At 54.3% G+C, this 12,861-nt stretch overlaps 1 protein-coding gene across 8 annotated transcripts in view; it reads right to left on the bottom strand.

The window, feature by feature from the left end:
* The window catches only part of IKZF4 (IKAROS family zinc finger 4), a 46,512-nt gene that overhangs the window by 13,329 nt on the left and 20,322 nt on the right, over positions 1–12,861 (bottom strand). For 2 of the 8 annotated variants that reach the window (XM_039514346.1, XM_039514343.1), the window contains 3 exons: positions 8,593–8,697; positions 2,610–2,870; positions 2,233–2,400 (listed from right to left, as the gene is read on the bottom strand). In XM_039514346.1, coding sequence (XP_039370280.1) covers positions 2,233–2,400; positions 2,610–2,870; positions 8,593–8,697 — 534 coding nt within the window. Of the gene's footprint in view, positions 1–2,232; positions 2,401–2,609; positions 2,871–5,318; positions 5,384–8,592; positions 8,698–10,518; positions 10,663–12,861 lie in introns of those variants that run through there. The other 6 variants (XM_039514342.1, XM_039514344.1, XM_039514345.1 and 3 more) reach the window with 6 other exon arrangements.

Genomic DNA, 12,861 nt, shown 5'->3' with positions numbered 1-12,861 from the left:
AGGGGTCAGGCAGTAACTTCCCTCAAGGGCAAATTATTCTGCAGTTGTCCACTAGGGGATTCCCTGAACCTTCCTCTGAAGCAAATGGCCTTGGCCACTGCTGGAGACAGGGTACTAGTTTAAACAAGGACCACAGGTCTGATCCTGTATAGCAAATCCTGTGCTCTACTCTCCCCAAAGAACTGCACTTACTGACCCTCTACGAATGCAGGGACAACAGAGATACCTGCTGGTGCTGTGACACACATACAGAGCAAGTGTCAAAGCACTTTGTTCTGCTATTTTTAAATCCCATTTTGTAACTTTTCCCCTGTTTGGAAACAAACAGCGCCAGACAAGATGGAACTCAGCTTGTGCTGAGCTTGGCAGGTACCTTCCGGCCTGCTCCCTAACAGATCGAGCGGAGCCGTCATTACTAGCTGTCGCCATGAACAACCAGGAGAAGCTGGGGGTGGACGGGAAGGCAACAGCTGATGCTGATTGCTGTAGACTGAAGGCCTCAAGGCAAACAGGCCGCAGCTCAGCCAGCCCTGGCAATGTCAGCGGTCTCGGTGCAGAGAAGAGAACCGTCGCTGTTACCTGGCTTTTCTCAACCTCCAAATGAGCCTGGATAAAACAGACAGGCTCTTTGCTCCCTCTGGAGTCAGCCTCATTAAGGTTTCTGCTCCCAGCCATTGACTTATTTTATTATTATTATTTTTTTTTTTTGACGAGGACGGTCTGGGGGAAAGGATCTTGTTACTGGCTCCCTGTTATCCCTGCAGCCCTAAGCCACTAATCTCGCTTCATCCCATAGGGTGAAACCGACCAGGAATAGCATCAAGATGGTCAGAAAAGAATCGTTACAATAGAAACGTCTGCCACATTCAGTCCAGCGTTTCACCAGCAAGTCGACTTAGTTTTGCTAAGTTACGGTTCACGCAGACACACCAGAGTTTGTTCCCTGCCCTGCAGAAACAGCCAGAGATGCAACAGGTCCAAACCCACTACCTTGCTGTAAAACCCACCAAACAACAGAGCAGTAAAATGCCGCCAATGGCGGGTTCATCGGAGAGCAGTCCCTGGCCAGGGTTCTTGCTCTGGGGCGGCGGGTGCCTCACATTTTTCAGATGCCCCTTTGGCATCTTCAGGCAAGTCACTGATGGAAACTGACAGGTTCCCAAAAGCCTTCAGCCCCAGGGAAAGGAAAGCTTGGGGGCTGCAACAGGAGGCCCCTTGTGCGGGGCTGTTAAGATAATCCAGGCTCTCCATCAAGGCCACGGACGGGGAACGAGTTCTGTGGCAGCTCAGTAAAGGACCCTGGGCAAGGCCCTGATCAGAAAAGTCCCCACAGAGGTTGGTTTTCGCCCCCCCCTTAGAAAAGAAAAGAAAAAAGAAAGAGGAAGCCACACACGAGACACCTGTTTCCCTTTGGCACTCGAAAGGTTAAACAGGAGACAGTCACAGATGGCTTCAGACACCTGTGTGAACTTTAAACCCCGGAGGGCGCGGGCGGAGCAGACACTCCTGCACACAAGCCAAGGGAAAACGAGCAGCGCTCACAGGGAGCTGGTATCTGTCACTCCCACCCCACGCCCTCGGCCAGCTGTTACGTCAGGGAACCGAAGGGAAAAGCCCCGTCTGAAATGCCACACTGAAAAGGACCCTGTCAAAACAACAACAGAAACCCCCAGCTGCTTGTTTCCGTTGGGCAGGGCCAGCCCAGCGGTGCACCTGCAGCTGGCCGGAGCCAGAGGGAGGATGCGCGTGCGAACATGAAGGCAATCCCGGGGCTCTCCTGTGCAATGTGCCGGGGCGGCCCCCAGAGCGCCAAGCACCATCCTGGGCCAGGGAGACACCATTTTGTTTCAGTCCATTCGGGGACGTTCCCAGACTCTTGACAAGACACCAGCGGGGGGTCCCACTGCACCAAGCTCAGCGGCCTGAGGCAGACACACCCAGTGACTCACTCAAAGCCGTGGAGCCTGTTGGGAGGACAGGCCGACACGGGATGAAGGCTGGGCCAGCCTGGGACACGGGTTCAAGTCCCTGTGTGACCTTGGGTGAGGCTTTTACTCTCTCTGGGTCTCAATTCCCCTCTGTGAACTGAGGACAACAGCCCTTCCCTCCCTCGCAGCAGGGAGGTGGTGCGGAGGGAGACTCTGGCCACCGGGAGGTGCTCAGATACGCTGGTGACGGGGGAGCAGACGAGGCGAGCTGGAACCCAGGAGTCCGGCCCCCCGAGCTACCCACCTGAGTGCGTGCGGAGGTGGCCGGTGAGCGCGTCTCTCCGGCGGCAGGCGTAGTTGCAGAAGGGACATTTGAAGGGCTTCTCGCCAGAGTGCAGTTTGATGTGCCGCAGGAGGTTCCCCTTCTGGGTGAAGGAAGCTCCGCACTGGTTGCAGTGGAACGGCCTCTCTCCTGAAACGCAAGCAGCTCGTGAGCCCCCTGCCTCCGCGGGACGGGTTACAAAACCCTCCTGACCGTTTGCCCTGAAACGTCATGCTGGGTGAGGGGTGTGGGATTGACAGCCCAGCAGGGAGGACGTCCCCCCCCCCCCCCCCGAGCCCCTCTATGCGAGAGCACTGCTAAGTGCCCACGGCCCAGTCGTCTCTGCCCCGGCCGCTCACCCGTGTGGCTCCGTTTGTGCACCATCAGCACGTTGGGGCCGATACACACCATCCCGCAGATGTCACATTTCAGCTTGCCATTGGGGAGCCGGATGCCGCCCGGAGAGTGAGGTTCCTGCCCCGTGCCGTCACAGTACCCCAGGGGCTCAGAGAGGGAGTCCTCCACAATCACGCTGTCCTCTTTCTCGAGGAGGCGGTCGTCCTGCGACAGCAGCCTGCTGGCTTCTTCATCACTATACATTTCCACCTTGATAGAGTTCGCTGCAGCGAGATGGGAGGGACAATACATAAAGACACAGTCAATGGAAAAAACCTCAACAGGCAGTTTAAAACAACTAATATCACTGACATTGGGTGTGTGTCACGGCAAAGAAAACAGGGAAGAAAGTTAAATGATTTGCTTGTCAGTAACACGACTGGTTACAGGTGCAGAAGGACACCACCCCTCCTGAGACTTCTGGATTGCTCTCATTTCCACTGGGAAACCGGGCAACCTCCCATCGCAGGACATCAAAGAAACTGACGCCTCGCAGGAGCCAAGAGTCACAAGACAACAATCGAGACAACAGTGACGTGGCCAAATGGAACAAGAAACTTTTCTGTTTTCGAGAGTCAGGGTTGGCAAGTAGTGCCGAGAGACCATCGCATCCGGGAGGAAGCGGAAGACGACGGGTTCTCGAAAGCAGCCACCGGGCAAGACACCACGTCTGAGCACTGACGGAGGAACAGCCGCATGGCAGAGCCAGCAAATCACATCACCCCAGAACACGTGCATGAGAACGAAGGGACGGCTTGTGTGCTTTAAACTGGCACGGCACGCGAGCCATCACATCGTTAAAGGTAGGAAAAACGAGCAAGGCAGCGCACTGAGCGCCTGAAGCCAACAGCTCCCCTTTCCCACCAGTGACAGCCAAGCAGTCAGAGCAGACCTTGAAACGCACGTGTCCAGCACGGGACACGCGTTCCTCACGGAGAGCTTTGCGCCGACGTCGCACTCGCAAGGGAACTCAGCGATCACGTGGCAATCCCTGAGAGTCGACAAGCGTGTGAGCAGCCACACGACAGTAACAGGAACACTGAGGCAGACATACCTGGTGGGGGTGCTAGGTAGCTACAATGGTAGATGCTATGCCGGAGTTCTCAAACTGGGGGTCATGAGGTTATTACATGGGGGGTCGCGAGCTGTCAGGCTCCACCCCAAGCCCCGCTTTGCCTCCAGCATTTAGAGTGGTGTTAAAGTGGTTTTAATGCCTGGGGGGGTCGCACTCAGAGGCTAGCTGTGTGAAAGGGGTCCCCACTACAAAGGGATGAGAACCCCTGTCCTATGCAATAGGGCCCTGGGTTACTAAAAAGGTCTTGGAACAATCCAGAGCCTCTGGAAAAAAGGGGGTTTGTGGTAAGCCGGGGAAGGACACATGCATGGTGCGGGCCCTTATGGAGGAGCGTTCCATAAAGAGTGGCTGGCCAGACTGGCCAGGGGCTAGCGAACCAAGCGGGAGAAGGGCTGGGGCCACGGAAAGGCAGAGCATTTCTGGAAGTGTACACCCTGCCCCTCCCCCGGGGGGACGAGGAGGAGGGTACTGGCCACAGAGGTTATGGGGACAGTTAGCCACGCAGATGCTGCCAAGGTAACCTGTACAGCACGGTTTGGAGGGTGGGGGGGTTCTAACTGACACCGCACAGTGTACCTGAGCTCCCAGCCCCCGCGGTGACAAGCCGCATCCATGCACGCGTCACACGGCCCCCTGGTTGCTACCTTCCTTCGCCTCTGCAGCATCGCAGGCTGAGCCCGGAAAGCAGAATGGAGACGCCAGCCGTGACCTACATTCCCAGCTATTCTAATGATCTGTGGAATGCCACAGATCAAACAGCCCTTGGAAGACAACTGGCCAGCGATAGCTCCCTGCTTAGTCTGCTGAGAGCAAGGTAGAGCCTCGTGGGCAGAGGAAGGGCCGGGTCTCCCTGTCCCCAGCCTGCTCCTACCCCAGCGTTTTCTGAGCCGTCTCGCTCCAGATCTTTGGTGCTTTCAGGCCTGGGGAGGGTCGTTTTCAGAGTGGCTGGGGAGCCAGGAGAGCGCACCCCAGCCCATTAACGGGCGTCACACCCTTAACAAGGCCCAGCGTCTCCTCTGGGTGGCGTCAGCCTCACGGGAAGCGTGTTTCACCTGGAGAGCAAGGTCTGCGCACGATTCAGTTCAGAAGTTTCCTGCTGTTTAAAGCCATCCCATCAGCCAAGAACTAGGGGGAATTCCCTGCGGGGATTCCTGCTGCTCTTTAGCCAGAAAGAGCTGCTTCTTTGTAATGGAGACCCCCCCCCGGCCTCGAAGCTGTTCTCCTAGTGCTCCTGCGAGGGCTGGGTGGGCCGCTGAGAGACGGGGAACTGAACAGGTCACCCCGCGGGAGGGCAAACCCCCACTGAGCCACAGAGAATTTTAATTGCCTCCTTTCAAATCTCAGAGTCCGATTTCTTCCATCTAATGCAACAGATGTGGCTGTTCCTGACCTCTCAGCATGCCAGGAAATTGATGGGCGTGAACTTCAGCTTCCGAACAGAGGGGCTTGGAGGGGAACTGACGTTTGGATATCCTCCCAGCGCCCACGTTGCCTTCTGGAGACGGGTGTGAGGGCTGGACGTGGGACTAATCGCCCTGAACTCCAGAGGGCTAATCCCAGGTTTGATGCGGACACCACCCGACGGAGCAATTCTTACCTCTCGCCTGGGGGGTTCGGTTAACGTGGGCAACGTACTCCGACGAGCTCGGCATGGATTTAGGGCTGTGATTCAACAAGAGAGGACAGTGATTTGAATATCAGCCAGTCAACGGGATTAGAGCCTTAATAATGAGCCAATTCTGGGGCAGGGCAGGCTGGGATGCTGCAGGTTTTCACAGCCCTTCGGTGCGGCAGGCGAGGTGGCTGTTAGGATGGAGCGTGGCATCTTCCACTCAGGTGACCTCCTGGGCCCGCAGGCTCAGCACTGACACTCTTCAGCCCCCCCTCTTTCCAAGTGAATCCCACCCACACTCTGAAAGTGACCGGTCCCTACTGCCTTCCCAGCGAGCATGGGCCAGCAACAGGTGCCCAAGTGCAAGCGAGGCAGCTGCTCGGACTGTCGGAGAAGGATGGTAAATGCTACATTCCCTTTGCGCGTCTCTGGTGCCTTCACCCGAGGATCTCCAAGCGCTCCAGGAGGCCCCGCTGCGGGAAATGGAGGAATGAAGAGTGGAAGGGACTCGTCTAAGGTTGCTTTGGGTCAGTGGCTGAGCTGGGCTCTGGCTTTCCAGTCTTGCTGTAGCTAATGGACAACACGGCCTCCCAGAAATCTCTTGGAGAGAGGAACAAAGCTTCTGCTCGGACGTGGGCACTAACAGATTCCCTGGCACGCCACCGGTCGAGCCTGCCGCTGGACGCTGGCTGGGATCAACTCTGAGGCTGAAACGCTTTCTTGGGGGAAAGCGCCAAGTTCAAACCACACCACATTCCACCGGGTGCATCCTGGAGACACAGCACGAACGGAGGCCTCTGCACAACCACCAAGTGAAAAGCTCCTCTCCCTTGGCAGGAGCTGCCCGCATACGCGGCTCTTTGCTGCACTTGGATTTTTTCCATCCCCCTGGGCCTGTCATTTTCTTTCTGGGCAGAGGGAGGCCGACTATTGTTCTGCCAGTCTCCTTTCAGAACCAACGCGGAGTCCAGTCTCGCTGGAGCGCGCCTCTCGGCTGGCAGAGCAGGTTATATAATATCCCCGCTCCTCTGGGGCACGATGCTGGCTGGATGAACCAGCTGTGAAGTCAAGTCAGATCAGGAGCAAACCATCACCAGCATCCCTCTGTTAAAGGGGAAGAGAGCTCGCTCTTTCTTTAGGTCTCTCCATGGCTTGGATTCCCTCTGCTTAGGTCTCTGGGTTTTCCTGCACGAGACCTCACATTTGATTCTTTGGGGGGCCTTCTAACCATTTTTACAGGACAAGAACCACATGCCAAATAACAGAGGAGAAAGGGGACCAGACCAGGGCTAATTCGCCCTGATGCAACCTTATTGCTTTGGGTCTAACTTGTCCTAGCATCCTTAGGGCAACCTCCAGATCCAAGCCCCTGGGGAAAGTGGATGATCTATACGGCAATTTCTCTTGTATGGAAAGGAACTTCCGTGCTTACAGAGGAGAGGGGAGATCACAGCGAACCATTTTAGCTGGTCAGTTTCAATTTGGGGTCAATTTTGGGAAGCACTGAACTCAGGGCTTGCAAGCGGAGCAGGAATCAATTCTCAGTTCTCTTGCTTTGATACTATTTTTATTAAAGGGACGACGGTGCTCAGAGCTGTACGAGCTGTAGGGAGACTCGGCCACTGCCCAGGAAGCTTGTGATGTAAATAGCATGTTTACAATTCAAGCCTACATCAGGCTTGCTAAGTTCCACTTGTCCTAGGGCCATGCCATTTTTGACATGCAAGTGACACATTACATTTCTCACCAATTGCCACAGTGAAGGGTGGGCGAGTAGACTAAGGATTTTGGGGGCAATTTTGAAATCAGACCTGCCTATTTTACCGAAGTGGGCTCTGAAATGTATTTTAAAAAGAAGCTTAATTCACCTTTGGACCGTGGAGAAAGATTTCAGTCACAACACAGAGACGGAGCTGAAATGTTTCACGTTACAAACTTGCAATTGGAAGTGCCTCCAAACCCCACTGCTACTTCCCACCCCAGCCTGGCTCACCACTCCTCCTAGCCACACTCATGTCACGGAAAGCCCAAGAAAGCAGCAGCATGACACAGATAAGCCTTTAATGGGCCACGCCAACGTGACTCCATGCGGTGACGTTAAAGTTCCGCAGAGGAGGGAGACGACATTTCCCGAGAGCGCTGAAGATAGATCTTGAGCAGAAGGAGAAAAAAAAACCCAGCAGGAACTGGACGGACTTGACAACATCTGTAATCTCAGGTGATCAGAGTTTGCAAGTCATTGGTCATGGCTGGCGTTAAGATGGCATACGCCTTCGATTTTCAGTGCAATGCAGCAGGCTCGTTCCATCTCCTAGGCCCGAGGTTAAGAGTTAATGTTCGCCAACCCTACCAACACGTGCTTAAGAGCGGCTGCTCTTAGCCCTCTGTTTTGCCCATCCCTTCACCAACCTGGCAGTGCATACCCCTGGACTTCCAGATATCTGCCGCTTGCTCAGCAAGCCAGGCTAGGAGGGAGCCCTACGCAAGGCTCTGGATGCACCCGAGCTGTCACAGTGTCCCGAGGGCTGAGCTGCTCATGTCCAGAGTCATGTTCTCACGCCAAGATCTTGTTTCAGACATTGCTAGCTCTTAACTGCTTGTCTGGGGAGGGGAGCGTACGTTGGGCTCATGCTGAAGAGGTACGTTTCAACACGCCCAGCAGCTTTCAGAAACCTACCATAGCTACAAGAACAATCCCTCTCCTGCTAAAACACACTCCCAGCTGCTACACTTCTCCAGACACACATTCTCCACTGGGTCCGAGTGCAGAGAGCCCGGCCACAGGAATAACTACACCTGCCCCAACTCCCAACGAGAGGGGTAATAGGGAGGTGGCCCTGGTCCATTTCCAATGCATCAGACCTGGTGGTTGCAACGAGCACTTGGTTCCTATGTAGCCCTGGGGGTTTACACCCTCCCCCCCCCGAGCAAACTCCTCTCCTGTTAACGGAGGCCGGAGCACGCAGCTGTTTTGCTTCTGTGCCAAACGAACAAAGGAAGCTTATTTGGGGAGTATGGAATTTAGCATGGCAGGGTTACACGCGTGACTTTAAATCTCAAGGCAGAGAGGCTGGTAGCTTAGGTAAGTAACCCCACTGCAGCTATGAACACAAGAACCGAAGTCAGAATTTATCCTCTTCAGTTTGAAGAGTCAAATTCTAAAGGAAACTCATTGCACCAAACTTCCGGGTCAGCCTAACAGAGCCCAGCCGTAATCCGGCGGAGCCAGCTGCACCTGGCGAGGAGGGTGGGTACTCACCACTCAGGGAGCGGCTCGGGGAGGAGTGCTGGCTGTTTGGGGTGCTCACCGTGGGTCCCACGATCGCCGAGCTGAACTCCTTCTCCAGAGAGGAATCCCCACTACCTTCGGGAATAAGAAGCAGGGAACACAGATGAGATGTGGCTGCTCCTGCCAGCTTTAAGATCGGTTTCGGTCAGTGAACACCTCTCCCTCATTACCAAAGCAGCGGAGCCCTGGAAAGAGGCTCTGGCTGGACTGCAGACACCTCTAGACTGGTGTCAGAAGACAAACACTACAGTGTGCTGCTCACAGCAAGACAAACCCTTCCTTACCACGGACCTGGGTCCATTCCAGGTGCCATGCAAACTGGGTGCTACTTTGCAGTGAAGTGGTTAGTGGACAGACAAGCCCAGCACACTTGAAAGGATCCACACAGCTACGTGCCAGGATGACTGCCGGGCCGCAGTGGAAAGGTGGATCCCAGGTGTATTGGGCCCCTGGCTACACAAGTGTTTGGGACGGCTCCCAAGGGAGCCCCTTTGCCAGAACAACATGGCAGCAGTCGGACGGGCTGAAGCTCTCCCAAGACACAGGTCTGTTTTCTGTAGCCCGACGGGGACTGAGCGCCAGCACGTGACGCACGCTGGTTTGCAATCACCAACTGGGGGGTGGGCATTTCCCACAAGGTGGCTGTCAAAAAATATCAGCCCTGGGAGGCCAGGGGTTCATTCAATCCAGCAGGGCAGATTCAGCTCTTCAGCCTCCTGTGATTAATGATGCACTGCACAGCTTCTTGCCTGGACAAACCCTTCCCAGCCAAGAGCCCCCCTGCTGCAAACAGACACGCAAGAACCTTTGGGGCAGCGCGCGTGTGCACAGGTGAACATCCCCTCCCCACTGCTGTTGCGTGCTGGCTGCTGCCCTGCACCCCAGAGGTGGCTGCATCTCAGCGGCGCGGCATGAGCAGAGTTGGCGAGGAGCTTTGGGATGAAGAAGGCTGTAGCATTGTGCACTTTTAATGCAGATGGTAAAACTGGTTCCAGTAGCTGATCTGGGTAAACCCGAGTCCTGACACACCCAGGGTCGAGCTCGCCCCAGAGGGAATGCTGCATCAGGAGGCCAAGCCGGCAATGGGCGTCATTTACCATAAATGCCCTGAAGTGATGTGGTGGGCTGTAAATCACCACCCGGCACGGAGCCACCACGCTGAGTTGGGACTCCTCAGGCAGCGTTCTGCCCGCTCCAGCCCACCTGGAGCAATATTTTAAGAGAGTTTCTGTTCCCCTGGGCTGGGGTGGTTGAGATCCCCCGGATCCTCTCCCCCATGCTTTGACTGGCTCAGTAAGATGTTGCTGGCAAGTTTGAGTCATGCAAAGCCAACAGAAGCCACCCCCCGGGTAACGGATATTAGCTCTGAATTAGGAGAGGTTAACGAGACAATTTCAGACAACCAAACCCAACACTAGGAAACCCAGTGATGCTGCCGGGGTCAGTCAGGGCGACTGAACATCCCCTAAGAGCTGGACCCAGCTTTGTCTCAGCCCCTGCCGGCAGCAGCTGGGCGTTACGGTTGGACTAGATGCATGGAGTGTGTATTTGACAGCCGGAAAGCCTCTCGGAAAAGGCACAGGGGGGTGGGGGGGGGCCGGGGCACCCTGATCTCTGTTAAAGGCACTTAGCACCTCTGAGTATAAACCATGCTCTGTTCCCACATCCCTGCCAGCGTTTGCCTTTTTCTCATTCTTCCATGGTCAGAAGCCTGTGGTAGCATTTCAAATGGTCAAGTGTTTCCCTATTCCCCCCACCCCCGCAATCGCTTAATCTCCATCTAAAGATATTTCTCCTGCACAGCATGTTAAAGACCCCGCACCCCCTGTCTCCTCCCCACCTCGACGACACAGAAATGACACGGAGTTCTTCCCCCAGCCCTCCCGTTTCACTTACATGATTCTACCTTGCTGAAGATACCCTGGAGTGTTCTCACAGCCAACTCCTTGGAAACAGCACTGAAATACAGGCTGTGTGTGCATGTCTGCATGGCAGTGGTAGGGTGAACTCAGCCACTCACCTTCCAGGAAGAACAGATTCCTGGAAGTGAGAGAAACGGCCGTCATTTTACAGGCAAGCGGCACAGTTAGCAGGAATTCAGGGCTGCGGCATCCCCTTTTGCAGAGATGCACACTCGCTCCTCCGGCTGCTCGGCGGGTGGGCGCACGTGTCCGAAAATAGCACAGCCAGCGAGAGGGCAAGGCTGGGCCATCCCTTTAACAAGCCAGCTAGGTGCTAACCCCCGAGCCCTGTCTCCATGGGGAATGGCTGCAGGGCACCCAGCACACCCAGCACTGTCCAAACGCGGGGAATACACCTCACACTGCAAAGCTACAGATCTGCCATCATGGCCCTTGCAAGCCACAGACATGAGATGCTACTGAGCAAAGCACCATGAAATACAATGGGGGGGGGGGGGAGACACTTACGCCAAACAAGCAGCAGCCACCCTCCAAGCATTCAGTTAATGACAGAACACGGGGGCAGCCCCTCCAGCTGTAGTAATGGGTTGGGAGAGGACAGTGTCTTTAAATCTTAGTCATGGATTGAAGATGGGTGGGGAAACCCTGGCAAGCGACCTGTGTCCTGGGGAGCTCCGAGACAGCCGAGTGCCCCATCTTCCAAGAGGACTTTAACCCTTCCCTTCTACCCGGACGGGGAGTTCGTGCGAACTGCTCTGGATAAGGCACCCGCACCTGTCAGAGAGGCCCAGGAACACACAATGGAACTAGCAGGTTTCCTTTCAATACACACAAAGAGAAGAACTGCAGCTTTCTCTCATTCCTTTGACCTACTTCCTGGAGGGACTAGTGTAGGGCTTCTGATCCTCTCTTCAGAGTTTTCGACTCGAATAACTCTTCCAGCTTTAAGACTTCAGGCAGCGTAAGGTAACACTCTTCACTAACTAAATGTGGGCACAAGTCTTGCACACAACATAAAATAACAATGTGTTCGTCTATAGCACCTGTTGTCCAAAGTAATTAAACCTCACTAAGCCTCTGTTTGCTATTATCCCCATTTCATAGATGGGGAAACTGAGGCAAAGAGAGACCAAAAGCAACTAGCTTCACCCAGACGAGTGATCTGACATACAAGTAAGCGGCAAAGTTGGGAACAGAACCCAGGAGTCCTTGCTCCCATGGCCCCACCTCACACACACATTTCTCTGCTTCCAGCAATCACCTCAGGCAAAAGACGAGGCAAACGGACAGTGTCAGTAGGCAGCAAGGATCCCAGTCTCAGAGAGCACATGTGTTTGATGGTAACAGAACAGCAAAGTTCTAATCACAGAGAATGGCTCTTACTTTCTTTTTAAAAACCATGGAGAGAGTGTTCTGTCTCCACAATCCGAGGACTTGCTGCCTCAGGGAACTGATATGCCATACGTGTTGTTTACTGCCCCCGTGACTGAGTCATTACCGGAGCTGATCAAAAACTGTACTTTATTTTCCCAGAAAAAGTTCCCATTTTCTTAAAAACATTTTCAGGTTTTCAGTTTTCCAAGGAAAGCCTGAAAAACTGACAAAACCGGAAATTCCCTTTAATTACAGAGCCAGTTTTTGTGGAAGAGAGTTTTGACGCAAGTTTTGGTTCTGTTTTTTTTTCTTTTTGAACCTACTCAAGACCCGAATCAAATGATTGGGTGGCTCTTGGTCTGGTTCCTAGCGGAGAGGTAACCATTGAGAACATCACCCGGATCCCCCTTGCAGACCATCTAAACTGTGAGGTCAAGGATCGAATGGGCCCTGGAGAGTGAATTCCCCCACCCCCCAAAGGGGGGCCTTCAGGGTAGGGCTTGGTCTATGCTGTTGCTGAGCACAAGATACTCGTTCTGGGGTTCGAGGACTTTGATCCATCAAGCACTTTTCATTGGCACTAAATTCACTTTAAAAGACAGACTGAATATAAGGTCTGGGGTCTGACTTTGAGCAAGAGAAGCCAAGACACTTTCTGATGAAGCCACTGCTCCATGCTCCACTCACCACGTTGTGGACTTGCCCTCTGGGCCAAATTTAGATGTGGCGTAAGCAGGTGCAACTCCATTGGCTTCCACTGGGCCTGACTTTCGCCCCCACCAACGTGGTATCAAAGCATCAGTAAGAATGGAAGGTGGAGCCCGATCCCCTGGCTATAGTTCACGTTTTCCTGGAGAAAGGTTTCCTGCTAGATATGCCGGTGTGTTTAGTGTCAGATCATCCTTGATCACACCCCTTTGCAGCCTGGGACGACAGGCCAGGA

The sequence above is a fragment of the Mauremys reevesii genome, linkage group 25 (assembly GCF_016161935.1).
Source record: "Mauremys reevesii isolate NIE-2019 linkage group 25, ASM1616193v1, whole genome shotgun sequence".
NCBI lineage: Eukaryota > Metazoa > Chordata > Testudines > Geoemydidae > Mauremys > Mauremys reevesii.
The sequence above is the reverse complement of the archived record's forward strand: the minus strand, read 5'-3'. Positions and strand labels throughout refer to the sequence as shown.